This window comes from Tamandua tetradactyla, chromosome 23 (assembly GCF_023851605.1).
Source record: "Tamandua tetradactyla isolate mTamTet1 chromosome 23, mTamTet1.pri, whole genome shotgun sequence".
Taxonomy (NCBI): Eukaryota; Metazoa; Chordata; class Mammalia; order Pilosa; family Myrmecophagidae; genus Tamandua; species Tamandua tetradactyla.
In genome coordinates this window covers 36,470,666-36,498,402 of record NC_135349.1, presented here as the reverse complement: position 1 = coordinate 36,498,402, position 27,737 = coordinate 36,470,666, and the positions used below count along the sequence as shown (strand labels likewise).

General features: G+C 37.9%; 1 protein-coding gene and 1 pseudogene across 2 annotated transcripts in view; both read right to left on the bottom strand.

The window, feature by feature from the left end:
- The window catches only part of DNAH3 (dynein axonemal heavy chain 3), a 220,557-nt gene that overhangs the window by 62,372 nt on the left and 130,448 nt on the right, over positions 1-27,737 (bottom strand). For both annotated transcript variants that reach the window (XM_077141603.1, XM_077141602.1), the window contains exons 40-41: positions 27,035-27,164; positions 23,383-23,628 (exon numbers count right to left, since the gene is read on the bottom strand). In XM_077141603.1, the coding sequence (XP_076997718.1) occupies positions 23,383-23,628; positions 27,035-27,164 (376 nt within the window). The remainder of the gene's footprint in view (positions 1-23,382; positions 23,629-27,034; positions 27,165-27,737) is intronic.
- On the bottom strand, positions 280-1,738 carry LOC143667803 (mast cell carboxypeptidase A-like; annotated as a pseudogene).

Sequence of the window (27,737 nt, the reverse complement as noted above, 5' to 3'; positions counted from 1 at the left end):
AAATTCTGGAAAATAACACTCTGATGAATCCAAAGTTTAATTGGAGTAAGGAAAAATAGTTTAAAGCTTTCACTTAAAAGCCTTGCCCAGTTGCTACTAAATATAAGTAAAAGCAAACAGAAATAACACAGGTCTTAGGTGAGCAAGAGAAGGACGTCTGTAGGTGACATGGATGCTGCATCTAGAAGTGAAGATTGACTTTCTGGTGAAAGACACACACACACACACACACACACACACACAAAACATTAATTGATATTCTAAACTGAGGACAATTCTTTATGATGTGTGCATGAAGATACACTTGGCAATAAACTGGACAGCTAGCATGCTCTCTTTCCAGGATGACTTTATCCTAGAGTCTGGAAGGAGAAAACCAAATTTACCTGTATCTCTGAGTTCAAAGGCAAATGTGCATTTGATGCCCAGATCATAAGCCCAGTCTAAAGAAGAACCTGATTATACGGTAATTTTTTTATGCTGATGGGCCATAGATGTAGTAGGTTTCATACTGAGTTGATAGAACATCTGTGCCACTCTTTGCAACTCTGGTCAGATCTTTGTGGTCAGGAGCCGGTTTTGAAGTATATCCATGGGGAAACGACGGCATCTGGGGATAGGAATGGAAGGTGATGTAGGTATTGACTGATTTCAGCTGGCCTTGAGTGAAGTCAGTGACAGCTTACATCTCCTTCTTGGACTCTGATATGGAACCCCAATAGGTATTACTGCACGGTCCTTGGTTTTAGGGAAAGAGCTCCATGAGGCATTAAAATTCCTGTTGAAGTCAGTGCCAATATATCTGGAGTTTTGGTTCTTGGAACAGTTTCTTCTCCACATGCGATTCTGCGTCCGTGACCAAATATATTCATCAATACTGAACACAGGAAGAACATAAAAATCCATTCGGTCCAGGAATTTGGTCATAATTTTGCTTCTCCTGTAAGTTTTGCTTGCCTGATAGACAAACCACTGGCAAAATGCTAGGAAGATTAATTTTCACGCAGGAATGCCATAGCTCATAAAAATAGCTTTCTTTCATACCCTTTCCCAACCTTGAGAACATATAGCGGATTATCTTTAACAGTAGTTCCAATTTTAAGATGAGAAACCATTTTAGGTTGCTTATTCACCATTTTTTCAGTCCATAGCTGTGAAGACCTGATCTATCTTCTTTACCATCAAACTGTTTCTCAATCTCTTCTTACGTTTTAAGTTGCTGTGGAGAAGTCTAGCGTCCATCAGATATTTTTTCCTTTATTGTCTTGCTTTTCCTGTCTAGTTCCAGGATGTCCAATAACTTAATCAGCCTATATGTTTTGGTCAACTATCTCTATCAATTTTTCTTAGAACATAACCTACTCATAAAATTTGTAGAAACAGCACTTTATTGACTTCTTTGTCAAATTTTCTATACTATCTATTGGGTTTCCTACTACAGGAGTTATCTTTGTTTGGCCTCCCTATGAATCACATTCTCTGCATTTGCTTCAATGTCTGTCTTTTTCTTCTATAGCAAGTGCAATTTTCTCAGAATTAGCCCTGTATATGTTATTCCTTGCTGATTCTAATTTATTTATTAGATCTTTAATGGTATTGTTTGCTTTTCAATTTGTTTCTTTGGTTCTTTAATCCCTCTTTTTATCTCATTCTGTGGTTTTATCACTTCAACTACAAACTTTTAAAAAGCAGCTTTATTGAGATACAATTCACTTACTTTTAGTTTAGTCAGAATCATGCATCTAGCACCACAATCAATTTTAGAACATTTCATTTCCCCAAAAAGAAACTTTCATGCTTCTCAGGCATCACCACCACCCCTAATTTCTCCATCCTCCTCTTATACCCCACCCCACTGTAGCTCTAATCAAACACTACTTTCTATCTCTGTGGATTTGCCTATTCTAGACATATCATTTAAATGGAATCATACAATATATAGTTTTTGTGTGTGTGCGTGACTGGCTTCTTTCACTTAGCATATTTTCAAGGTTTATTCACATTGTAGCACATAACAGTGCTTCATTTCTTTCTGCTGCTGAACTATACTCCTTTGTATGGAAATACCACATTTAATTTACCCATTCATTGGTGATGGATATTTAGGTTGTTTCCATTTTTTTGCTATTATGAATAATGCTGCTATGAATATTCATGTACAAGTTTTTGTGTGGGTATGCTTTCATTACTCTTGGGTATACATCTAAGAGTGGATGGTTGGATGTTTAACTTTTTTTTTTATTAATTAAAAAAAATTAACAAAACATTTAGAAATCATTCCATTCTACACATACAATCAGTAATTCTTAATATCATCACATAGTTGCATATTCATCATTTCTTAGTACATTTGCATTGATTTAGAAAAAGAAATAAAAAGACAACAGAGCATTCTATTCGATTCCATTGGTCGATATATCTATCTTTATGCCAATACCATGCTGTTTTGACCACTGTGGCTACATAATATACCTTAAAGTCAGGCAGCGCGAGACCTCCAGCTTCGTTTTTTTTCCTCAAGATGTTTTTAGCAATTCGGGGCACCCTGCCCTTCCAGATAAATTTGCTTATTGGTTTTTCTATTTCTGAAAAATAAGTTGTTGGGATTTTGATTGGTATTGCATTGAATCTGTAAATCAATTTAGGTAGGATTGACATCTTAACTATATTTAGTCTTCCAATCCATGAAAACGATATGACCTTCCATCTATTTAGGTCTTCTGTGATTTCTTTGAACAGTTTTTTGTAGTTTTCTTTATATAGGTTTTTTGTCTCTTTAGTTAAATTTATTCCTAGGTATTTTATTCTTTTAGTTGCAGTTGTAAATGGGATTCGTTTCTTGATTTCCCCCTCCGCTTGTTCATTGCTAGTGTATAGAAATGCTACAGATTTTTGAATGTTGATCTTGTAACCTGCTACTTTGCTGTACTCATTTATTAGCTCTAGTAGTTTTGTTGTGGATTTTTCCGAATTTTCGACATATAGTATCATATCGTCTGCAAACAGTGATAGTTTTACTTCTTCCTTTCCAATTTTGATGCCTTGTATTTCTTTTTCTTGTCTAACTGCTTTGGCTAGAACCTCCAACACAATGTTGAATAATAGTGGTGATAATGGACATCCTTGTCTTGTTCCTGATCTTAGGGGGAAAGTTTTCAATTTTTCCCCATTGAGGATGATATTAGCTGTGGGTTTTTCATATATTCCCTCTATCATTTTAAGGAAGTTCCCTTGTATTCCTATCTTTTGAAGTGTTTTCAACAGGAAAGGATGTTGAATCTTGTCAAATGCCTTCTCTGCATCAATTGAGATGATCATGTGATTTTTCTGCTTTGATTTGTTGATATGGTGTATTACATTAATTGATTTTCTTATGTTGAACCATCCTTGCATACCTGGGATGAATCCTACTTGGTCATGATGTATAATTCTTTTAATGTGTTGTTGGATACGATTTGCTAGAATTTTATTGAGGATTTTTGCATCTATATTCATGAGAGAGATTGGTCTGTAGTTTTCTTTTTTTGTAATATCTTTGCCTGGTTTTGGTATGAGGGTGATGTTGGCTTCATAGAATGAATTAGGTAGTTTTCCCTCCGTTTCGATTTTTCTGAAGAGTTTGAGGAGAGTTGGTACTAATTCTTTCTTGAATGTTTGATAAAATTCACATGTGAAGCCGTCTGGTCCTGGACTTTTCTTTTTAGGAAGCTTTTGAATGACTGATTCAATTTCTTTACTTGTGATTGGTTTGTTGAGGTCATCTATTTCTTCTTGAGTCAAAGTTGGTTGTTCATGCCTTTCCAGGAACCCATCCATTTCATCTAAATTGTTGTATTTATTAGCGTAAAGTTGTTCATAGTATCCTGTTATTACCTCCTTTATTTCTGTGAAGTCAGTGGTTATGTCTCCTCTTCCATTTCTGATCTTATTTATTTGCATCCTCTCTCTTCTTCTTTTTGTCAATCTTGCTAAGGGCCCATCAATCTTATTGATTTTCTCATAGAACCAACTTCTGGTCTTATTGATTTTCTCTATTGTTTTCATGTTTTCAATTTCATTTATTTCTGCTCTAATCTTTGTTATTTCTTTCCTTTTGCTTGCTTTGGGATTAGTTTGCTGTTCTTTCTCCAGTTCTTCCAAGTGGACAGTTAATTCCTGCATTTTTGCCTTTTCTTCTTTTCTGATATAGGCATTTAGGGCAATAAATTTCCCTCTTAGCACTGCCTTTGCTGCATCCCATAAGTTTTGATATGTTGTGTTTTCATTTTCATTCGCCTCGAGGTATTTGCTAATTTCTCTTGCAATTTCTTCTTTGACCCACTTGTTGTTTAAGAGTGTGTTGTTGAGCCTCCATGTATTTGTGAATTTTCTGGCACTCTGCCTATTATTGATTTCCAACTTCATTCCTTTATGATTCGAGAAAGTGTTGTGTATGATTTCAATCTTTTTAAATTTGTTAAGACTTGCTTTGTGACCCAGCATATGGTCTATCTTTGAGAATGATCCATGAGCACTTGAAAAAAAAGGTGTATCCTGCTGTTGTGGGATGTAATGTCCTATAAATGTCTGTTAAGTCTAGCTCATTTATAGTAATATTCAGATTCTCTATTTCTTTATTGATCCTCTGTCTAGATGTTCTGTCCATTGATGAGAGTGGTGATTTGAAGTCTCCAACTATTATGGAATATGTGTCTATTTCCCTTTTCAGTGTTTGCAGTGTATTCCTCACGTATTTAGGGGCATTCCGGTTCGGTGCATAAATATTTATGATTGTTATGTCTTCTTGTTTAATTTTTCCTTTTATTAGTAGATAGTGTCCTTCTTTGTCTCTTTTATCTCTTTTACATTTGAAGTCTAATTTGTTGGATATTAGTATAGTTACTCCTGCTCTTTTCTGGTTGTTATTTGCATGAAATATCTTTTCCCAACCTTTCACTTTCAACCTATGTTTATCTTTGGGTCTAAGATGTGTTTCCTGTAGACAGCATATAGAAGGATCCTGTTTTTTAATCCATTCTGCCAGTCTATGTCTTTTGATTGGGGAATTCAGTCCATTAACATTTAGTGTTATTACTGTTTGGATAATATTTTCCTCTACCATTTTGCCTTTTGTATTATATATATTCTATCTGACTTTCCTTCTTTCTACACTCTTCTCCATACCTCTCTCTTCTGTCTTTTCGTTTCTGACTCTAGTGCTCCCTTTAGTATTTCTTGCAGAGCTGGTCTCTTGGTCACAAATTCTCTAAGTGACTTTTTGTCTGAGAATGTTTTAATTTCTCCCTCATTTTTGAAGGACAATTTTGCTGGATATAGGAGTTTTGGTTGGCAGTTTTTCTCTTTTAGTAATTTAAATATATCATCCCACTGTCTTCTAGCCTCCATGGTTTCTGCTGAGAAATCTACACATAGTCTTATTGGGCTTCCCTTGTATGTGACGGATTGTTTTTCTCTCGCTGCTTTCAAGATCCTCTCTTTCTCTTTGACCTCTGACATTCTAACTAGTAAGTGTCTTGGAGAACGCGTATTTGGGTCTAATCTCTTTGGGGTGCGTTGCACTTTTTGGATCTGTAATTTTAGGTGTTTCATAAGAGTTGGGAAATTTTCAGTGATAATTTCTTCCATTAGTTTTTCTCCTCCTTTTCCCTTCTCTTCTCCTTCTGGGACACCCACAACACGTATATTTGTGCGGTTCATATTGTCCTTGAGTTCCCTGATACCCTGTTCAAATTTTTCCATTCTTTTCCTGATAGTTTCTGTTTCTTTTTGGAATTCAGATGTTCCATCCTCCAAATCACTAATTCTATCTTCTGTCTCTTTGAATCTATCATTGTAGGTATCCATTGTTTTTTCCATCTTTTCTACTTTGTCCTTCACTTCCACAAGTTCTGTGATTTGTTTTTTCTATTTCTTCTTTATGTTCAGCCCATGTCTTCTTCATGTCCTCCCTCAATTTATCGATTTCGTTTTTGAAGAGGTTTTCCATTTCTGTTCGTATATTCAGCATTAGTTGTCTCAGCTCCTGTATCTCATTTGAACTATTGGTTTGTTCCTTTGACTGGGCCATATTTTCAATTTTTTGAGCGTGATCCGTTATCTTCTGCTGGCATCTGCGCATTTAGACAGATTTCCCTGGGTGTTGGATCCAAAAGTTTGGAAGATTTTTCTGTGAAATCTCTGGGTTCTGTTTTTCTTATCCTGCCCAGTAGGTGGTGCTCGTGGCACACGTTTGTCTGCGGGTCCCACCAGTAAAAGGTGCTGTGGGTCCTTTAACTTTGGAAAACTCTCGCCGTCCGGGAGGTTCGCTAGCCGAAGCAGCTTGGAAGAGTGCCAGCCGGCCCGGGGTCCAAACGCGGGGAGGATCGCTGACCGCTGCAGCCCGGGAAAGCGCCCATCCGAATTTCCTAGTCGGCCCGGGGCGCCAAGCGTGGCGAGAGGGCGCCAGCCGCAGCGGCCCGCCCGGGAGAGTGCACCGTTCCCGGGGAGTCACGGGTTTGGAAGAGGCGCCCCCCCCCGGTCACTGTTCTCCGCGACCTGGGGATTTCCGATCCAATTCTCTCAGTTGGTCCGGGGGACCGCGTGTGGTGTGGGTGCCAGCCGCCGCGGTTTGAGGGGACCGCCTGTCCAATTCTCCCAGCCGGCCTGGGAAGGGGGAAGGGAGTGACTCCGGCCGCTTGCCGCCCCGCCCGGTGAAGCCCGCGCCCCTCGGCGATCTCACCAGAGCAGGTTCTCTCAGCCAGCCAGCCGTTCCAGGATGGGGTACGCTGTCTTTTTGATCTCTGTCGTGGCTTTGGGGGCTGTTCTGTATCGTTTCTACTCCCCTAGTAGCTGTTCTGGAGGAGAAACTAAGATCCGCGCGTCTTACTAAGCCGCCATCTTCGATGTTTAACTTTTGGCAGTTTTGAGAGACTGCCAAACCATTCTGCAAAGCAGTGGGGACATTTTACATTCCATTCAGCAGTATATGAGGGTTCCAATTTTTCCATACCCTCACTAGCACTTGTCACTGCCTTCTTGATTATAGCCATCCTAGCAGGTATAAAGTGGTATCACGTTGTGGTTTTTTTTTCTGTATTAGAGAAGTTGTGGGTTTAGAGAATAATCATGCATAAAATTCAGGATTCCCATATATCACTTTATTATTAATACCTTGCATTATTGTGTGGAACATTTGTTACAACTGGTGATAGCACATTTTATTAATGTACTATTAACTATATTCCATAGTTTAACAGGGTTCACTGTGTAGTATAGTTCTCACAGATTTTTTTTTCCATGGGTTTTTTTTTTCCATGGGTAGGCACCAGGAATTGAACCCGGGTCTCCAGCGTAGCAGGTGAGAATTCTGCCACTAAACCACCATCACACTGCCCTCTCATGGAATTTTTTTAAAAATAAACTTTATTCTGTTATCATATATAGAATTTCACATTTCCCCTTTTAATCACATTATATATATGTCAGTGTTGTTAATTACATTCGCAACGTTGTGCTACCATCACCACCTTCTATTACCAAAATATTTCCATCATTTCAGATAGGAACCCTGTGTATTTTAAGGCTTAACTTCCTATTCCCTATCTTTATCCCATCCTTTGGCAACCTAAATTCTAGATTCTGACTCTATGGGTTTGCTTATTTTAATTATTTCAAATCAGTAAGACCATACAATATTTGTCCTTTTGTGTCTGGTTTATTTTGCTTTACATGAATGAAGTCTTCAAGAGTCATCCATTTTACTGCGTACATCAGAGCTTCAATCCTTTTTACAGCTGAATAATATTTCATCGTATGTATTCATCGTATGAATTAACACATTTTGTTTATACATTCATCAGTTGATGGACACTTGAGTTGCTTCTATCTTTTGGCAATTTTGAATAAACAATACTGCTATGAACAGTGATGTGCAAATATCTGTTCAAGTCTCTGTCTTCAATTCTTTTGGGTATATAACTAGTAGTGGGACTGCCGGGCCATATGGTAATGCTGTGCTTCGGTTTCTGAGGAACTGCCAAGCTGTCTTCCATGGATGCTGCATCATTTTACAACCCCCCCCATCAGTGAATGAGTGTTCCAATTTCTCTGCCTCCTCTCCAACACTTATTCTTTTCTTTTTTTTTCTTAATAGCAGCCATTCTAATGGATATGAAATGATATCTCATTATGGTTTTGATTTGCATTTCCCTGATGAGTAATGGTGTTGAACATCCTTCACATGCTTTCTGGCCATTTGTATAACTTTTCCTTAGAAGGATGTCTGTTCAAATATTTTGGCCATTTTTTCTTTTTTTTCTTTTTACTTTTTCATTGTATAGTATAACATATATACAAAGCAAAGAAATAAAAAAGCAATAATTTTCAAAGCACTCTTCAACAAGTAGTTTTAGGACAGATTCCAGATTTTGTCATGGGCTACCATACCATCATTTCAGATTTTTCCTTCTGGCTGCTTCAGAACACAGGAGACTAGAAGGCTTAAATATTTTTTTTTTTTATCATCACAATGGACTTTTTTCCTCCTTGTTTTGGTGAAAAATAACATACATACGACAAAGCAATAAATTTCAAAGCACAGCACAACAATTAGTTGTAGAACATATTTCAGAGTTTGACATGGGTTACAATTCCACGATTTTAGGTTTTTACTTCTAGCTGTTCTAAGATACTGGAGACTAAAAGAGATATCAACTTAGTGATTCAGCAATCATATTCATTTATTAAATCCTATCTTCACTGTATAACTCCACCATCACCTTTAATCTTTCCATCCCTCTCTGTAGGGGTGTTTGGGCTATGGCCATTCTAACTTTTCATATTGGAAGGGTCTGTCATTAATATGAGGTAGGGAGATGGAACTAGCTGATGTTCTGGAGAGGCTGGGCCCTCTAGGTTTCAGAACTTATCTGGACCGGGGACCCACCTGGAGGTTGTAGGTTTCTGGAAAGTTACTCTAGTGAATGGAACCCTTGTGGAATCTTATATATTGCCCTAGGTGTTCTTTAGGATTGGCTGGAATGGTTCTGATTGGGGCCTGGCAGGTTATGATAGGTAGTAAGGTCTACCTGGAGCTTCAGTGAGAGCAACCTTCAGAGTAGCCTTGTGACTCTATTTGAACTCTCTCTGCCACTGATACTTTATTTTTGTCCATTTTTTTAAAAAATATTTTTTATTGAGAAATCTTCACACACATACAGTCCATACATAATATACATACAATGGCTCACAATAAACTCACATAGTTGTGTATGATCATTTTTAGAACATTTGCATCACTCAGAAAAAGTTATAAAAAGAAAAAGGAAAAAACTCATACATTACCCTAACCCTTACGCTTCCCTCTTAATGACCACTAGTATTGCAATCTACTCAATTTTCCACCCTTTATCCCCCATTATTTATTTATTTTTATCCTTATTTTTTTACTCATCTGTCCATACCCTCAATAAAAGGAGCATCAGAGACAAGATTTTCACAATCACATGGTCATGTTGTAAAAGCTATATAGTATACAATTGTCTTCAGGAATCAAAACTATTGGAACTCAGTTTAACAGTTTTAGGTACTTCCCTCTGGCAACTCCAATACACCATGAAATAAAAAGGGATATCTATATATTATTTATATAATGCATAAGAATAACCTCCAGGATAACCTCTTGACTCTGAAATCTCTCAGCCACTGAAACTTTATTTTGTCTTCTCTCTTCCCCCTTTTGGTCAAGATGACTTTTTCAATCCCATGATTGTTTTGCCCATTTTAAAATTGGGTGGCTTCTCATTATGGTTTTGATTTTCAATTCTCTGATGGCAATGATTTAGAGCATCTTTTCATGTGCTTATTGGCTATTTGTGTATCTTCTTTAGAGACTGTCTACTCAGAAACTTTGCCCATTTTTAACTTGGTTATCTATCTTTTTGCTATTGAATTGTAGTAGTTCTTTATTTATTCCAGATACAAGCTCCTTATCAGATGAATGATCTGCAAGCATTTTCTCCCATTCTATGGATCATCTTTTCACTTAAAAAATATTTTTATTGACAATTTTTCTCATATGTACAGTCTATACATGGTGTAAAATCAGTGGCTCACATTATTTTTACACAGTTCTGTACTCATCACCATGATCATTTTTTAGAACATTTGCATCAGTCCAGGAGAAGAAATAAAAACAAAAAAGGAAAAAGTTCATACATTCCATACCACTTAACCCCTCCCTCTCATTGACCACTAGTATTTCCATCTATCCAGTTTATTTTACCCCTTAACCTACTATTACATATTTATTAACCTTTTCTTTTTTAACTCATCTGTCCATACCCTGGATTTTTTTCACTTTGTTAATATTGTCCTTTGAAGCACAAAGGGTTTTTATTTTGATGATGCCCAGTTTATCTATTTGTTTTCTTTTATTTGTGCTTTTGGTGTCATATCTAAGTAGCCCATTTCATAATCCAAGTTCATGCAGAATTGCACCTATGTTTGTTTCTAAGAGTTTTATAGTTTTACCTCTTGCTTTTAGGACTTTGATCCACTCTGAGTTAATTTTTGAATATGGTGTAAGGTAGAGGTCCAAATTCATTCTTCTGCTTGTGTATATATTCTTTTGACCCAGCACCATTTGTTAAAAGGGCTATTCTTTCTCCATTCAATTGTCATGACATCCTTGTTGAAAATCAACTGACCATAAATGTGGGAGTTTATTTCTGGACTCTCAATTCTATTTCATTGATCTATAGGTTTATCCTTATGCCAGTACCATACTACTATCTATGAACTTTAAAATAATTTAATCCCCATTACTACTAAATTCTGTCAACAGAAATATTTTCTGTTCCTTGGGCCATTTTCTTTCAGATTGGGTTTCTCTCTCTCTCTCTCTCTCATGTTTGCACAGCTGCCATAACATTCTTGCTCTGATATAATGTGGGTGAATTCTTCTTGACATCTTTCCCAACATTATTTGGGGCTAGTTTATCTACCCACTTCCTCAGCTACAGTTGAAGGACTGGTGTGTGACTTTCTTCTCTGTATCGTGAGACTCCAGGGGTTGGCAATGCGGAATGCTCAGTGGCCCTTGCTGGGCAACCGAGGCTCTGTATTTTCTCTCTCTGAAATGGAACCATGGTCCATCCCACTCCCACTCAAGCTAACAACATGCCCCATTCCTGCAGGGTTCAGCTCACATTTCCAACCCAGCACAGTGCTTTGGAGGATGCAAACTCGGGTAGTTTCTCCTGCTAAGGTCTTATAGGATTATGCAGGGGCTTCCAGGATGGAGGTTTTCTCTTAGATATTTTCTGCAGCCCCTCACTCACTGTTGTAGCCCATGTTTCTTCCAGCCTATGATTACCAATGAGAACTCTCACAATTTTGTCAACTTGTCTTCTTTCCTCTCAGCATCATTTTAGCAGGATGTGGGGTAAGTGGAGGCTGGACTGGGGGAGATGCATTTCATGACGGGATCTTTTTTTTTTTTTTTTAAACATGGGCAGGCACCGAGAATCGAACCTGGGTCCTCTGGCATTGCAGGCAAGCATTCCTGCCTGCTGAGCCACCGTGGCCTGCCCCATGATGGGATCTTTTGTTTCTTTCCTTGTCCACCACTTTTCAATGTTTATAGCATTAGGCTATAACTCTGTGTTCAGTTATTGCTGGGGAAATGTTTAGGCTTTCTAAAAAATCTTCGTTATTGATGTTCATTGCACTAGGTATTAGAGAAGGGAGCTTCTTTTATCCTATGTTACCCTGCAGCTTTACCTGGAAGTCAATCTGGCTCAACAATTGGAGAAAGCAAGCTGGTGCTTTGCTTACAGAGCTACAAAAATGTTCTGTAATTCAGAAATCCCACTTCTGTGAATTTATCCTAAGGAAATAATTCAAAATTAAAAAAAAAAATCTGTGTACACGAATAGGCAGCAACATCTGTGATAGCAAAAACTAGTAAATAACTTCTATGTCCTTCGTGGCTAAATAATATCTTATAAGATGGATGGAATATTTTGCAGTCATTAAAATGATAGTTAAAAAAATGGGAAATGCTTTTAAGAAACAATGACAAATGAAAACAGAAGAATCAAAATGAACATATGCCATTATGGCAACTAGGTAAATAGATGAAAGGAGGTAAACAAACCTGAGAAAGAATTTTTTGAACACTGAAATATTTGTGACAAGGTGGTATGGCTTCGCTGTTCTTTTTTTTTTCTCACATGGGCAGGCACCAGGAATCGAACCCAGGTCTCCAGTATGGCAGGTGAGAAGGTGGTATGGTTTTAAAGAATATATTTTTGATTATTTTTCCTTAATAGAATTTAAGTGTTTTTATAATAAAACAAAGGAGAAACCAGAAGTATGAATCAGTAAAGGCATTCATCCTTCTTACTTTGTTGATGCTGATAAAGCTACTTTGTGGCTTGATAAAGAAACATTTAAGCCAAAGAAAAAAGGTACAAAGGAATAAAAGATTTCCCAGGTATGTGGCCAAGGCAACTGTTTGCACATCTTTAGAATGGGACTGATTATATATCCTGCTTAGAGAATCACTGCCGAGAATCACTGCCGAGAGTGAATAAAACTATACATGTCAAGTGTCTAGCACAGTCTTGGCTCACAAAAATGTGCTCCATAACATTGGCTCTTGGCCTCTCTGGATGTCACGAGAGTGATGGCTCCTGCTGCTCTGTGTTGTGATTATAACTCAAGCTCTATTCAGATACACAGGTAAGAAGGAGAGAACAGCAAGAATCCTGGAAGACAATTGTCTTCTATAACCTCTGGCTCCCCCAACTCTGTTTTCCTTTCTTCCCCTGGGAGAATCAGGCAAACTTTTCAACAAAGAGTTGAGTAACTTTTTAAAGGGCACACAACGAATAGGTGAAGGGAAAGGGAGGGAAATTTAGTACTTTCTGGACAATCAATCCCTAGACTGACAAACAGGGATCCACCTCAGGTGATGTGACCATGATTGTGATGGTTAGATTCTGGGGTCAACTTGGCCAGGTGAGATATGCCCAGTTGTCTGGTCAGGCAAGCACTGGCCTGACTATTGCTTCAAGGATATTTTGTGGCTGGCTGATAAATCATTAGGGTGGTTTATGAAATCATCAGTCAGGTGATAGCAGCTGTGGCTGATTACATCTGTGATCAATTAAGGCGTGTCTCCCGCAAAAAAGATAATCCAATCAGTTGAAGACTATTAAAAGAGAAGAGGGACTTTTTCACTGCTTCTTTAGCCAGTGAGCCTCTCCTGTGGAGTTCATCAAGACCCTTTATCAGAGCTGCCAGCTTTGCAGCCTGCTCTATAGGTTTTGGACACTTCCATTCCTACAGTTCCATGAGACACCTTTTAAATCTCATATTTACAGACCTCTCCTATTGGTTCTGTTTCTCTAGAGATCCCTGACTAATACAGGCCCCAAAGGCCTGATTGCTTTTTTCCTAATGTGTTCTCCAATGTGATTCCTCCAGCATGTTGGTTTGATCGATTTCCTCCATGGGGCCTAGACCATGGAAGCCCCAAAGACAGTGTTTCAAGAGGTCAAGGCAGGCTTCCCTGGAGCTCTCACCATAGAGAGGCTGGACAGGCATTTAAGCTTTTGAAGGTGGGTATAAGAAAATATACTCAAATCCAGATACAGGAGGCCACATCTGGTATGATTTCATGTATATAGAATGCCTAAGAAAATGATTAATCTATATAGAGAGAAGGATTAGTGATCGCCTGGGGCTGAGAATGGGAATGATGATTAATTATAAATGGCCATGAGGGACGATGTGGGAGCGATGAAAATGTTCTAAAACTGGATTGTTTAAAAATACAGTCAATATCATCCCATTTTCAACACCATGCAATGTTGACATTCACTTGCTTTCCCTCATGCAAAAAATATTTTTATATTTGTATATTTAATCACCATCATTGTTCACTCTAGGTATCGCTATGTTATCCAGTCCCAGTGTTCTCTCTTTCATTCTGGTGTCATACATGCCCCCAACCTTTCTCCCTCAATCATACCCACACTCAGCTTCGTTCAGTGTACTTACAATATTGTGCTACCATCAGACAGTATTATGCTATCCATTTCTGGATCTTTACAATCAGTCCTATTGAACATTCTGTACTCCTTTAGCACCAAATGCTCAATCTCTACCCTCTTCCTATTTCCTGTTAACTTGTGTTCTCAACTTTAACTCCTAACGATTACTCATTAATGTAGTTCATATTAGTGAGACCTTACAGCATTTGCCCCTTTGTTTCTGGCTAATTTCACTCAGCATAATTTTTTCAAGGTTCATCCTTGTTACATGCTGTATGACTTTATTCTGTCTTAGAGTTGCATAATATTCCATTGTATGTATATATCACAGTTTGTTTACCCACTCCTCTGTGATGGACATTTGGGCTGTTCCATCTCTTGGCAATCACAACTAATCAGTGTGCAAATGTCAGTTATGTCTTTGCCTTCAGTTCCTCCAAATACATAACTTGTAAGGGGATTGCTGGATCATATGGCATTTTATACTTAGCTTCCTGAGAAACCACCAAACTGCCTTCTTGAGTAGTTGCACCATTCTGCATTCCCACCAACAGTGCCTAAGTGTACCTCTTTCTCTACATCCTCTACAACACTCATAGTTTCTGTTTGTTTGTTGTTGTTGTTTTTGATAATGGCCATCTAGTGGGTGTGAGAAATTTCATTGTGGGTTAAATTTGCATTTTTCTAACACTGAGTGAGGTTGAGTATCTTTTCATATGTTTTTTTATTTTATTTTGTTTTTTTGTTTCACCTACTATATTATCAATTTTTTTGGGTTTTTTGTTTTGTTTTGTTTTGCATGGGCAGGCACTGTGAAATGAACCTGGGTCTCCGCGTGACAGGTGAGATTCTACCACTGAGCCACCGCCGCACTGCCCTTTTCATGTGTTTATGAGCCGTTTGTACTTCTTCAGAAACGTATCTGTCCATGTCTTTTGTACATATTTTTATTGGGTTGTTTGTCTTTTTTTGTTGAGTTGTGGAATGTATATATTCTGGATATTAAACTCTTATCTGATGCATGGTTTCCAGATATTGTCTCCCAATGTAGGCTGCCTTTTTACTTTCCTGACAAGGTTCTTTGCACAAAAGTGTTTACTTTTGAGGAGATCCCATTTAACTGTTTCTTTTTTCATTGCTCGTGCTTGAGTGTAAGGTCTAGGAAACCAGCTCCCATCAGAAGATTTATAAGATATTTCCCTACATTTTCCTCTAAAAGTTTTATGGTCTTAGTTTTTATGTTTAGGACTTTGATCCATTCTGAGTTAATTTTTGTATAGGAGTGAGATATGGGTCCTCTTTCATTCTTTTGCATATGAATATCCAGTTCTCCAAATACTATTGAAGAGGCTGCTCTGTCCCAGTTGAGTTGGCTTGACTGCCTTATCAAAGATGAATTGTGTGTAGATGAGAAGGTCTATTTCTGAACACTCTATTCAATTCCATTCTTCAATATATCTATCTTTATGCCAGTACCATGCTGTTTTGAACACTGTAGCTTTGTAATATGTCTTATAGTCAGGTAGTGTGAGACCTCTCAATTCTGTCCTGCCTCAAGATATTTTTAGCTATTTGGGGCACCCTCCCATTCAAAATAAATTTTGTCATTGGTTTTTCTATACCTGTAAAGTAAGTTATTGGAATTTTAATTGGTATTGCATTGAATATCAATTTGGGTAGACTCAACATCTTAACTATATTTAGTCCTCCAATCCATGCACATGGTTTGTCCTTCCATTTATTTGGTCTTCTTTGATTTCTTTTAGTAATTTCTCATAGCTTTCTGTTTATAGGTCTTTTGTGGCCTTGTTTAAATTTATTCCTAAATAGCTGATTCTTTGTGTTGCTATTGTAAATGGATTTTTTTCTTGATTTCCTTCTCAGAATGTTCATTACTAACGTTTAAAAACACTACTGATTTTGGATGTTGATCTTGTATCCTGCCACTTTGTTGTACTCATTTATTAGCTTTAGTAGCTTTGCTATAGACTTTTCAGGATTTTCAACACATAGCATCATGTCATCTACAAACAGTGAAAATTTTACTTCTTCCTTTCCAGTTTGGATGCCTCTTATTTCATTTTCTTGTCTAATTGATCTAGCTAGACCTTCCAGCTCAGTGTTAAACAACAATCGTGACAGTGGGCATCCTTGTTTTGTTCTTGATCTTAGAGGGAAAGCTTTCAGTCTTTCACCATTGAAGATGATGTTAGCTATGGACTTTTTCCCTTTATCATGTTGAGGAAATTCCTTTCTATTCCTATCCTTTAAAGTGTTTTCATCAAGAAAGGATGTTGAATTTTGTCAAATGCTTTTTCTGCTTTCGAGATGAAGAAAAATTGAGATGATCATGTGTTTTTTTTGCTTTGATTTATTGATGTGGTACATTACATTAATTGAATTTCTTGTTTTGAACCATCATTACATACCTGGAATGAATCCCACTTTGTGGTAGTGTATAATTATTTTAATGTGCACCTGGATTCAATTTGCATGTATTTTGTTGATGATTTTTGCATCTATATTCATTAAAGTGATTAGTGTGTAATTTCCTTTTCTTGCAGTATTTTCATCTGGCTTTGGTATTAGGGTGATGTTGTCTTCATAGAATGAATTAGGTAACTTTCCCTCCTCTTCAATATTTTTTTAAGAGTTTGAGCAGGATATTGGGGTCATCTATTTCTTCTTGAGTCACTGTTGGTTGTTTATGCTTTTCTAGGAAGCTGTACAGTTAATTCCTCAATTTTTGCTCTTTCTTGTTTTTTAATACAAGCATTTAAGTCAATAAATTCCCTCTCAGCACCACCTTTGCTGCATCCCATATGTTCTTTCATGATTGTTTGATAGAATTCACATGTGAAGCCATCTGGTCCTGGACTTTTCTTTTTTGAGAGCTTATTGATGACTTATTCAATCTCTTTACTTGTGATTGGTTTATCGGGGTTATGTATTTCTTATTGAGTTAATGTTGGTTGCTCATGCTTTTCTGGGAGTTGTCCATTTCACGTACATTGTCTAGTTTACTAACATGTAGTTGCTCATAGTATCCTCTCAGTATCTCCTTTATTTCTGTGGGGTCAGTACTTACATCCATTCTCCCATTTCTGTTTTTATTTATTTGCATCCTCTCTCTCTCTTTAATTTCAGCCTAGCTAAAGGCCCATCAATTTAACTGATTTTCTCAAAGAATCAACTTCTGGTTTTATTGATTCTCTCTAATGTTTTCATGTTTTTGGTTTCATTTATTTCTGCTCTAATCTTTATTTTTTTTCCCTTTTGTTTGCTTTTTGTTTGATGTTCATTCTCTAGTTCCTCAGGTGTACAGTTAATTCCTCGATTTTTGCTCTTTCTTCTTTTTCAATATAGGCATCTAGGGCAATAAATTTCCTCTCGGTGCACTTTGCTGCATCCCATAAGTTTTGATATGTTGTGTTTTCATTTTCATTTGCCTTGAGATATTTACTAATTTCTATTCTAATTTATTCCTTGACCCACTAGTTGTTTAAGCATGTGTTGCTTTGTCTCCATATATTTGTGAATTTTCTGGCCTTCCACCTGGCATTGATTTTCAACTTCCCTTCACTATCATCGGAGATAGTGTTTGGTATAATTTCAATCTTTTAACATTTATTGAGATTTACCTTGTGACCCAACATGTGGTCTACCCTGAAGAACGATTCATGAGCACTTGAGAAAAATGTATATCCTGCTGTTGCAGGCTGTAATGTTCTGTAAATGTCTGTTAAGTTAGTTCATTTATCATATTATTCAAAATCTGTTTCCTTATCAATCTTCTGTCTAGATATTTATCCATTGATGAGAGTGGTGCATTAAATATCCAACTATTACTGTAGAGGTGTCTACCTCTCTCCCTTCAATGTTATCACTGTGTGCCTCATCTATTTTGGAGCACTCTGGCTAAGTGTATAAATATTTATGATTGTTACGTTTTCTTAAAGAATTGCTCCTTTTTTAAAAAGACATAGTGTCCTTCTTTGTCTCTTTTAATTTTTTTACATTTGAAGTCTAATTTGTCAGATATTAGTATAGGTACTCCCACTCTTCTCTGGTTGTTGTTTATATGAAATATATTTTTACAGTCTTTCACTTTCAATATACTTTTGTCCTTAGGTCTAAAGTGAGTCCCTTGTAGACAGTATACAGGTGGATCTTTTAAAAAAATCTATTCAGTTAGTCTATGTCTTCTTATTGGGGAATTTAATCCATTAACATTTAAAGAAACAGCACTTTCTTTTATCATTTTGTCTTTTGGATATTATATGTCATATCTTTTTTTTCCCTCTCTCTCTTTTCACTCCTGCTGGTATTTTTCACTTCTACACTCTTCTCCAGACCTCTCTCTGCTGTCTTTTCCTAGCTGCCTGTAGTGCTTCCTTTAGTATTTCTTGTAGTGCCAGTCTCTTATTCACAAACTCTCTCAGTGACTGTGTCTAAAAATATTTTAAACTTTCCCTCATTTATGAAGGACAGTTTTGCTGGATACAGAATTATTGGTTGCCACTTTTCCCCTTTCAGCATCTTAAATATATAATACTCCTTCCTTCTTGCCTCCGTGGTTCTGCTGAAAAATCTGCACATAGTCTTATTGAGCTTCCATTGTATGTGATATACTGCTTTTCTCTTGCTGCTATCAGAATTCTTCTGTCTTTGACAATCTGGTTAGTAGGTGTTTTGGAGTAGATTTAAGATGATCTATTCTGTTTGGGGTATGCTGTACTTCTTGGATCTGTAATTTTATGTCTGTTCCTTTGACAAAGCTATATCTTTGACTTTTCTAGTATGGCTCATAATTTTTTGTTGGTGTCTTGGCATCCAATTTCCTTGATTAGTTTATTTTGGAGGTCGTTTTCACTCTTTTACTTAGGGTTTTCTTGTTGATGGGCTTTGTCTTCTTTTTTTGACATTCAGTTGAACTTATTCCAGATGTCTAGCACAACTTCTACTTAACTGTTCAGAATTTTTCAGCTCATGTTTTTCTGGCTCTTGCCTTGCCTATATAGTACTTTTATTTTGAGGCAGGTCTCCCAGATATGATTGACCCCAATCAGATTTTCCCAGACAAGGCAGGCCCAGGTCTCATAAAGAGACCTGTAGTCAGTATCAAGTTTCCCTGAGGATGAGGCCCAGCAGGTTGTTTGACTTTCCTGCAGAGCCTCTTGACTCTTACCAAGCAGGTAGCACTTGTCCGCCCACAGCTCCCCACTGGCATAGAGTGGTGCAGTACCTTCAATTCTTAGCCTGCCATGGGTTGGTTGAGACAGAGGCTGAGGTAGAAGGTGGACTTAAGCTGTTTTAGATTCCCATCCCTTGAAGTCTGATTTCTTTGAAGGCAGGCCACCGCTTGAGCTAGGCTTTACCCCCACCCCCCACCCCCCACCTTTTCCTGGGGAAGATACACCTTCTAAGGAATTATCTCCTTCACTTGACTTGCTACTTTGATTTTTAAACTATCTTAATTCTGTCCTTGCCTGGATTAGGGCTGATAATTGAAAATGCCTGAGACTTTCTCCAATGCGCTACTTAGGATACTTAAAAAAAAAAAAGGAAAAAAAGAAAAAAAATCTAAAACCCCATTTCAGAGTCAGTCCTCAGGTCCCAAGGGTCACCAGTTGGGAGCTAAAGTTGGTACCTGGCTCTGTAAAGGAACACAGTCTTTTCCAGTATTCTGAGCTTGGTCAGCTCTAGAAGCTTCCATTTTTGTTGTTGTTTTTGTTGTTTGTTTTTGTTTGTTCTAGTTTGCTGGCTGCTGGAATGCAACATATCAGGAATGGAACAGCATTCAAAAAAGTGAATTAAATAAGTTTCAAGGTTTACAGGTCTTGGGCCAAGAAAATGTCCCATTAAAACAAATCCATAGAAGTATAAGGCATTCAGCATTTTTCTCTCAACTGGGAAGGCATGTGGAGAACATGGTGACAGTCTGCTAGCTTTTCTCTCCTGGCTTTCTGTTTCATGAAGCTCCCCTGGAGGAATTTTCTCTCTTCAGCTCCAAAGGTCACTGGCTGGCGGACTCTCAGTTTCTTGTGGCTATGTCATTCTCAAGAATGCTTCCTCTTTTGAAGGATTGATGGGTGGAATCACAACTCCATGGGAGCTAACCCATCAAAAGTTACCACCCACAATTGGGTGGGTCACATCTCCATGGGAAAAATCAAAATGTTCCCAGACAGCAATACTGAATGAGGATTTATGGACATGGCTTTTCTGGGGTCCACCATAGATTCAAACCGCCACAACCCCTTATACTTTCTGCTGGGAGAGAGAGACCTCAGGGCTGCTTTCCTGCCTTCTCTAGGTTTATCTGTGCTCAGAGCTTGTATTCAGCAGTGCAAATTTGTTAATTAAAATTGCCGTTGGAGCTTGGTTGATCCTAATAGAGTCTGCTTCTTTTTCCTCACTGCGAAGTGTCTCCAGCAACTTGCCTTGCCAGTGGGGGAGGGGCTGCAGTCTCCATGGTTCAGGGCTTTACTCACAGTTCTGTGTTGTGATCTGTGGCCCTTCCAACCATGCCAGACTGGTTGCACATTGTTGTTTCAGACAGTTCCTGGATATTTACTAGCTGCTCTAGAGGATTAACTAAATTCTATACCTTCCTATGCTGCCATCTTGCCCCATCTCCACAGTATGGTCTTTTTATTTATTTATTTGCATGGGAAGGTACTGGGAATAGAACTCAGGTCTCTGGCATAGCAAGCAAGAATTCTGGCACTGAGCCACTGTTGCACCACCCCACAGTATTGTTTTATGTTTTGGTTTTTTTTTGGCATGGGCAGGCACCAGGAATCAAACTCAGGTCTCTGGCATGGCAGGTGGGAATTCTGCCATTAAGCCACTGTCCATAGTATTGTTTTTGATAGCAAAAATTAATTTTTTTTGAAAGCAAAAAAAAAAAAAGTAGCCTGAAAATCTAAAATGATAGGAGACTGTTTGAAAACATTTTGGGACTTTCATTCAATTTTTTTGTTTCATTAAAATTTTTTTGTTTTATTTAATTAATATCATCTTGTTTTATTTTAATTAAAATATTTTTCCATTCAATTTTTTACACAATATTTTAAAGATCATGTTATAGAAATAATTGTTTAAGAGAGTAGAAAGTTTTTCACAATATAGTAAGTGAAAAGAATCAGGTTTCGAAAGAACGAGCACAGAATGATCCCGTATTTGTAAAAATAGATCTCTAGGCACTTATATACGTAGGGAAATCTGTGTGAGGATAGCCATCAAATTATTATTAGTGGCTGTCTTTTTGTGTATCTTTTATTTTTTATTATCAACATCATAGTTATCTAATTAAAGGATTGGCGTTGGGCCGTCATGCAGGTCATTGGGCAGACAATTCTCACAGTGCTGAGGAAAGAGCAAGTCTCCCAGAAGCCCTAATTTATCACACACCTCCTGAGCCAGTTTGAAAGGATGTATATACCCTAGAAAAGCCATGTTTTAATCCTAATCCCATTTTGTAAAGGCAGCAGTTTCTTATAACCCCTATTCAGTACTGGATGTTTGAAACTGTAATTAGATCATCTCCCTGGAAATGTGACTCAATCAAGAGTGTTTGTTAAACTGGATTGTCTCCACCCATTCCAGGTGGGTCTTGATTAGTTTTACTGAAATCCTATAAAAGAGGAACCATTTTGGAGAAAAGGAGAGATTCTGAGAGAGCAGAGGATGACATAGCCACAAGAAGCAGAGAGTCCACCAGCCAGCAACCTTTGGAGATGAAGAAGGAAGACGCCTCCCAGGGAGCTTCATGAAACAGGAAGCCAGGAGAGAAAGCTAGCAGATGATGTTGTGGTCGTCGTGTGCCTTTCCAGATGAGAGAGAAACCCTGACTGTGTTTGCCATGTGCCTTCTCACTTGAGAGAGAAACCCTGAACTTTATCGGCCTTCTTGAACCACGGTATCTTTCCCTAGATGCCTTAGATTGGACATTTCTATAGACTTGTTTTAACTGGAACATTTTTCACAGCCTAAAAACTGTTAACTTGCAACTTATTAAATTACCCTTTTTAAAAGCTGTTCCCTTTTCTTGTATATTGCATTGCGGCAGCTAGCAAACTAGAACACCTGCTCATCCTTCTATCTACCCATTAATCAACCTTACTTTTATGACACATTTCAAAATAAATGGCAGACGTCTATATACTTCCCCCCACATACTTCCAAATGTATATTATTAATTAGGGCTTGATATTTGCTTTTTTTCTTCTATGCTATATGGTGGGGTCACATTTCATTATTTTTTCCATGTGAGTATCCTGTTATTGCAGCACCATTTGTTGAATTTTTGAATTTTGTTTGGTCTTTGCTTGCTTGTTTGTTTTTTCGGGGGAAAGTGCATAGACCAGGAATTGAAACTGGGTCTCCCGCATGGCAGACGAGAATTCTACACTGAAATACCCTTGCCCCCTCTCGATATTTGCTTTTAAGTTTCATTTTTTGATGTACAGTTTACTTGCAAGATTGTAAAATCTTAAGTGTACCTTCCTGGAGTTTTGACAAATACACATGTGTGCAATCCAAAGCCCTCTCAAAAATATCAACATCACCAGCACTTCAGGAAATTCCTCCATGAGTCTTCACATAACCTTTTATCAAGAAAAGTAAAGCTATTTGGAAAGCACTTATTGTAGGGCCCCCTTTTTGTTTACGTGTATGTGTACTGGAAGAAAAAATACAAAAGGTGATCATCTCTCAAATTTATTTTCTATAACAGTTAAATATGACTTGGGTGGTAAGAAAAATGCAATCAAAAGGTACTTAAGGGAAACATATTTCAATCTTTTAGTAAGTGATGTCACACACATAGCAGAATAAATGCAACCACTAAAGTGATTATTTGGAAGAAAATGCATGTAGCAAAAGGGGAAACATTTCAATGTGATATTAGATTAAAATGACAGAATTAAAAGAACTATGATTATGGAGAAATAATAACAACATGACCACACCACGATCATCCAGAAAGGTGAATACAGCAAAATCGAGTATTTTGTTGTATTTCCCATTCTGTCCCCCGGAGCCCATTTGGTGATGGAATTATGGGTGATTTTTGAATTAAAAATAGAGTGTGAAAGCCTCAAAAATATAGATGGCATTTTTAAAAGCAGTTAAAATAATCCCGTGAGATCCTGACTGTAGGTTCCCCCATTTCTTATATATATGCACCAGCTCTGAAGTAACTCCCCCCCCTCCCCAAGCAAGCTACAAAATCTTTCCTGTTTTTCTGTTAAGGGCTTACTTACAAACATTTTGGTTGGGTTTGGAACATGGAACCCAAACTACTACAGCAGGACACAATAAACACGCGGTGAATTACCTCTTTCTGGAAAGATGTTGTTTTTGGTGAGTTTGACGCTTTTGGGCCTTGGGTGGTTATCGTCCATGCCCAAGATCAAGTTGCGGAAAAACACATCAAATTTCTTCCTGCTATTCGAGTTGATGGTACCAGCCACCGTCCACACCAAGGCAAAGAGGAACAGACCCTGCAGCCAGAGGAAGATCTGTTGGCTTGTCAAGTTGTCAAATAATTCACTCTCTTCCTCTTCTGCTGTCTTGATTTCATCTAAAAGAGAAGAAAGGGAACATCAGGGAAGGCTGCAGAGAGATGCCACAGATTTAAAGGATGTGAACTGGCTGAATTCACCTGTGAGGTATCTAGAGAGGGACTGACAGTGGCTGAGGACCTCCCACCTGCCAGGCCTTTATCTACATGTGTCTTTAATTTTCATTGCAAACTTATCAAAGAGGCATAGTTGTCCCCAATTTACAGATGAAGCAACTAAGGCTCAGAGAGGCCAACCAGCTTGGACATAGGGAAGCTAGGATGTGAATCCACGCCTGACTCTTTACCACTCACTATACCAGTGCTTCTTAAACTTAAATGTTCACGGGAAACACCCAGTGATCTTGTAAAAATGCAGATTCAGATTTAGTAGGTCTGGCATGGGACCTGGGTTTCTACATTTTGAATGAGCTCCCAGGTGATGCCAATGTTGTTGGTCCTTGTTACTTTGAGAACCCAAGAAAAAACAGAATTGGATGAAGTTTGTCTTCCAGATGCTTCCATCTCCCTTTTAGCACTTCACCTCCTCCCTTCAGACACTTTTTCCTATACCCACTGTGGTGGCTTGGAGCTATGTAACCCAGAAAAACATGTTGTTTATCTTAACCCATTCTTGTGGGCGTATACCCATTGTAAATAGGGCCTTTGGATAGGTTACTTCGGTCAACGTGTGGCTCAAGTGAATCCTATTACTGGAGTCCTTTACAAAACAGAATGAAATTCTTTCTCAAGGAGAGAAAGCCACAGAAAAAAGTCAGAAGTCAATGGAATCCAGAGAAGCCAGGAGAGGCCATCATGTGTTTTGCCATGTGACAGAAAATCCAAGGACCATGGATTGCTGGTAGCCACCTCAGAATGCCATAGACTTCTGGGAATAGGCATCACCTTGATGCCTTAATTTTGGACTTCTCCTAGCCTCAAATTTATCAGCCAATAAATTCCCATTGTTTAAGCCAATCCATTACAACCAGTCAGGAAACTAAAACACCCATGCAGCCCCATGGTGACCCAAAAGTTGTGGCTGTATTTTATCACCTGGGTCTTCAAGCCTTAGTCAGTCCCTAGAACTTCCCAGCTACTTCTCCTTCAAGCAACATATAAGCATACTTGGTGGTCTTTGTCAGTTACAATGAGCATTACTAGCACCCATGTCTTGGTTTCTAAATACCACTCTTCAAGCTAAAAAGCAAGTGCTTCCTTAGAGAAGTGGTTGATTAAGGGCTGAGCCGTGGAAAATACAACATGGGTCTGGAACATCTTGTGCTGTCAGAAAATAAGAAAGTGCTTGAAAAAGGATAGGGATATGCTGAGAAGACATGGGCACCATCCTGAAAGAGCTCCCAATGGCCAAAGCCACTTGAGCAACAAAATAATTATAGCATTGGATTAGAACCCATAGAATAAAATATCTATGTGTCCACATTTATCAATAAATAAGTAAACAAGTAGAGAACCATACATCAGTTCTTCCTTGCATAAAATTTCTAATTAGTAAAAGTAGAGGGAAAGAAACAAATAGAAAATCACCATTAGGTAAACAGCACCTAAATAATTGTTACAGGCAAGATTTACCAATGGATGTTAAAATCAGTGGATGAGAATCTGAGGAGAAATGCTCAGATTTGCTTAGCTTTGAAGTATCTCCCCCAAGATATTAATTACAAAGGAAAAATTGTAAGTTTATAACTTTTACTTTGTATAAAGTTATAACTATTACTTTGATCAAAGTTAACTTCACCAGTAAGAAGATATTTCAGTATCATATTCCCTGAAATTATATAATACTGAGAAGGACACACTGTCACTTCTGTGGGATTCTTACCAAAAAATGAATAGCCTCAGTCTAATTATGAGGAAACATCAGATAAACCTAAATTGAGACATTCCTTAAAATAATCTGCCACTACCAGTGAAATGGTAACGTTCTGAAAGACAAGGAAAGATGAGGAACTGCCACAGATTGAAGGAGACTTAGGAGATAGGACAATTAAATGCAATGCGTCATCTTGAATTTTGGAACCTGGAACAGAAAAAGGACATTTGTGGAAAAACCTGTGAAAGTTGAAAAAGGTCTGTAGTTTACTTCATAGTACAGGACAAATACTAATTTCCTAGTTCTGACCATTGTACCTTGTTATGTAAGATGCTATCATCAAAAGGAAGTTGGGTGAAGGGTTTATGTGGCTCTGTACAGTTTTTGCAACTTTAAGTCTAAAATTACCTCAAAATAAAAACTTTTTTTAAAAAAAGTATTTGGTGTTCCTTAACATAAGGGCTTTTCAATCATGGTTGCTTGTTCTTGCATATTAACACTGATAGAGTGAAGAGTTCGAGTTCTGAAATCAGATGCATGTGCATCAAAATCCATGCCCCGGTTTGTCATAGCTGTGTGCATCTGAGCTCTCCTGGGGATTCAAGCTATAGATTTGAGAAGGCAAGAGATGTGGTCACTCAGGGCTGGGGACAATAAGAATTTCTCATGCTGGTATCTTCTTTCCTGGAGGACATGCTACACAAAAAGATAATAGACAGACCTTGGGAAAATAAGCAAAATTTACAAATAATAATGTAAATATATGACATTGTATGCAATTGTTTTTTTTTTTTAAAAAAACTGCCTACAAATTTAATTTTAGAAAATCAGACACTATTTGGTCAAAGAAAGTATCTGTTCAACCGTTCACCATATCATATTTTGATCTACATCTACAATGTCTTTGGAAGAAATGGTCTCAAAAAACATGTTCTGGTACCAGAAGTTGTAAAGAAGACCCATCACGAGTTTGAGTTTTATGCCATCTTGAGAAAGAAATGGCATTTTAATAAAAGTTCTCCAAATGGATACATCAGTTGTCATTTCTAGTTGAAGTCAGTGAAATTTGATTTATGTGAAAAAAGTGATAGAGATATCTGATTGAACTACGAGAAGGACACAAATTATAGAACCACCAATTTAAATGCCCTTTTCGGAGACTAATGTGACGAATTCTCTTACAGTGTATCTATGTGTTTTGTGAATTCAGGTTTTTGTAACGTAAATTTTCTCAACATGGGAAAACTTCTTACATTGTCTTTTTCCCAGAATGTGTATTTCCAGATGAGACAGTCACATATCTCATCTGAATTTATTTCCCTCCAGGATATCTCTGTATGGTAAAGAGGGACAAGGATTATTACTTATATTGGGTAGGTGAAGAACCAAAGACTGGAAAAGGAAGGGGTAATTTGTACAAATACACTTAGAAAATCAGTGCTGGATCAAGGCTAAAAACAAAACACACTGACTTTTTCCACCAAACTACTATCTACACTCCAAAGGTTTACTTGTGCTAGGCCAAACTGCCTGTCCAATTGTAACAAGGGACCCCCACCCTCTTCCGGCTCATGACTCATGGGTAGCACTTACCAAGCAGAGAGGTGTACAGCCTCATCATTGAAAAGGCAAGGTGGATGGGCGATGTTTGGACCACAAATCTACAGTGGAGGCGAACAAATTCCAGGCAGGGAGGCATAAGCCACATGAACATGTCATTGACCTGAGAGTGGAAAGCCAGATGAGATTGGAAGACATTATCAAAAAGTGAGTTGAAGACCAGAGCTTGTTCTCCCTGGGGAGAGGCTGAGAGGCAGAGGTGCTGGCAAGACTGTTGATCACTTTTGAGTGTAGATGCATAGCAGAATGCCCGCTGCCCCCATTTCTGCCTTAAAAGTCTAAGACTGCAGTCCATTGGCTATCCCACTCCTCTCATTCTACTGCCTGGAGCTAGATACTCAAAGAGGCTAGAAGCTATTTTGTAAGTTACAGGACAAGTGAAATAGGCTGAAGGTCCAGTCACAATGATCTGACTTGTTTCTATATGAAATATTAAGAGCTCTAAACAACTGATTTACACATGATGGTTTGGTATTTGTAAAAAGAGACACCTGCATACAATGACCATAGGAAATGCAGAGCTAAGTTTGGGGCTCCTTTTCAGTAATTCCCCTTAATTTTTTATTTTTATGTTGGGAGAATGAAAATGATTCATGTCTCTGCTTCCCATCCCATTTAAACTTTTAATTACTTGACTCATTTTTCATCTCTTATTTTAGTGGCTTTTTTTTCTTTC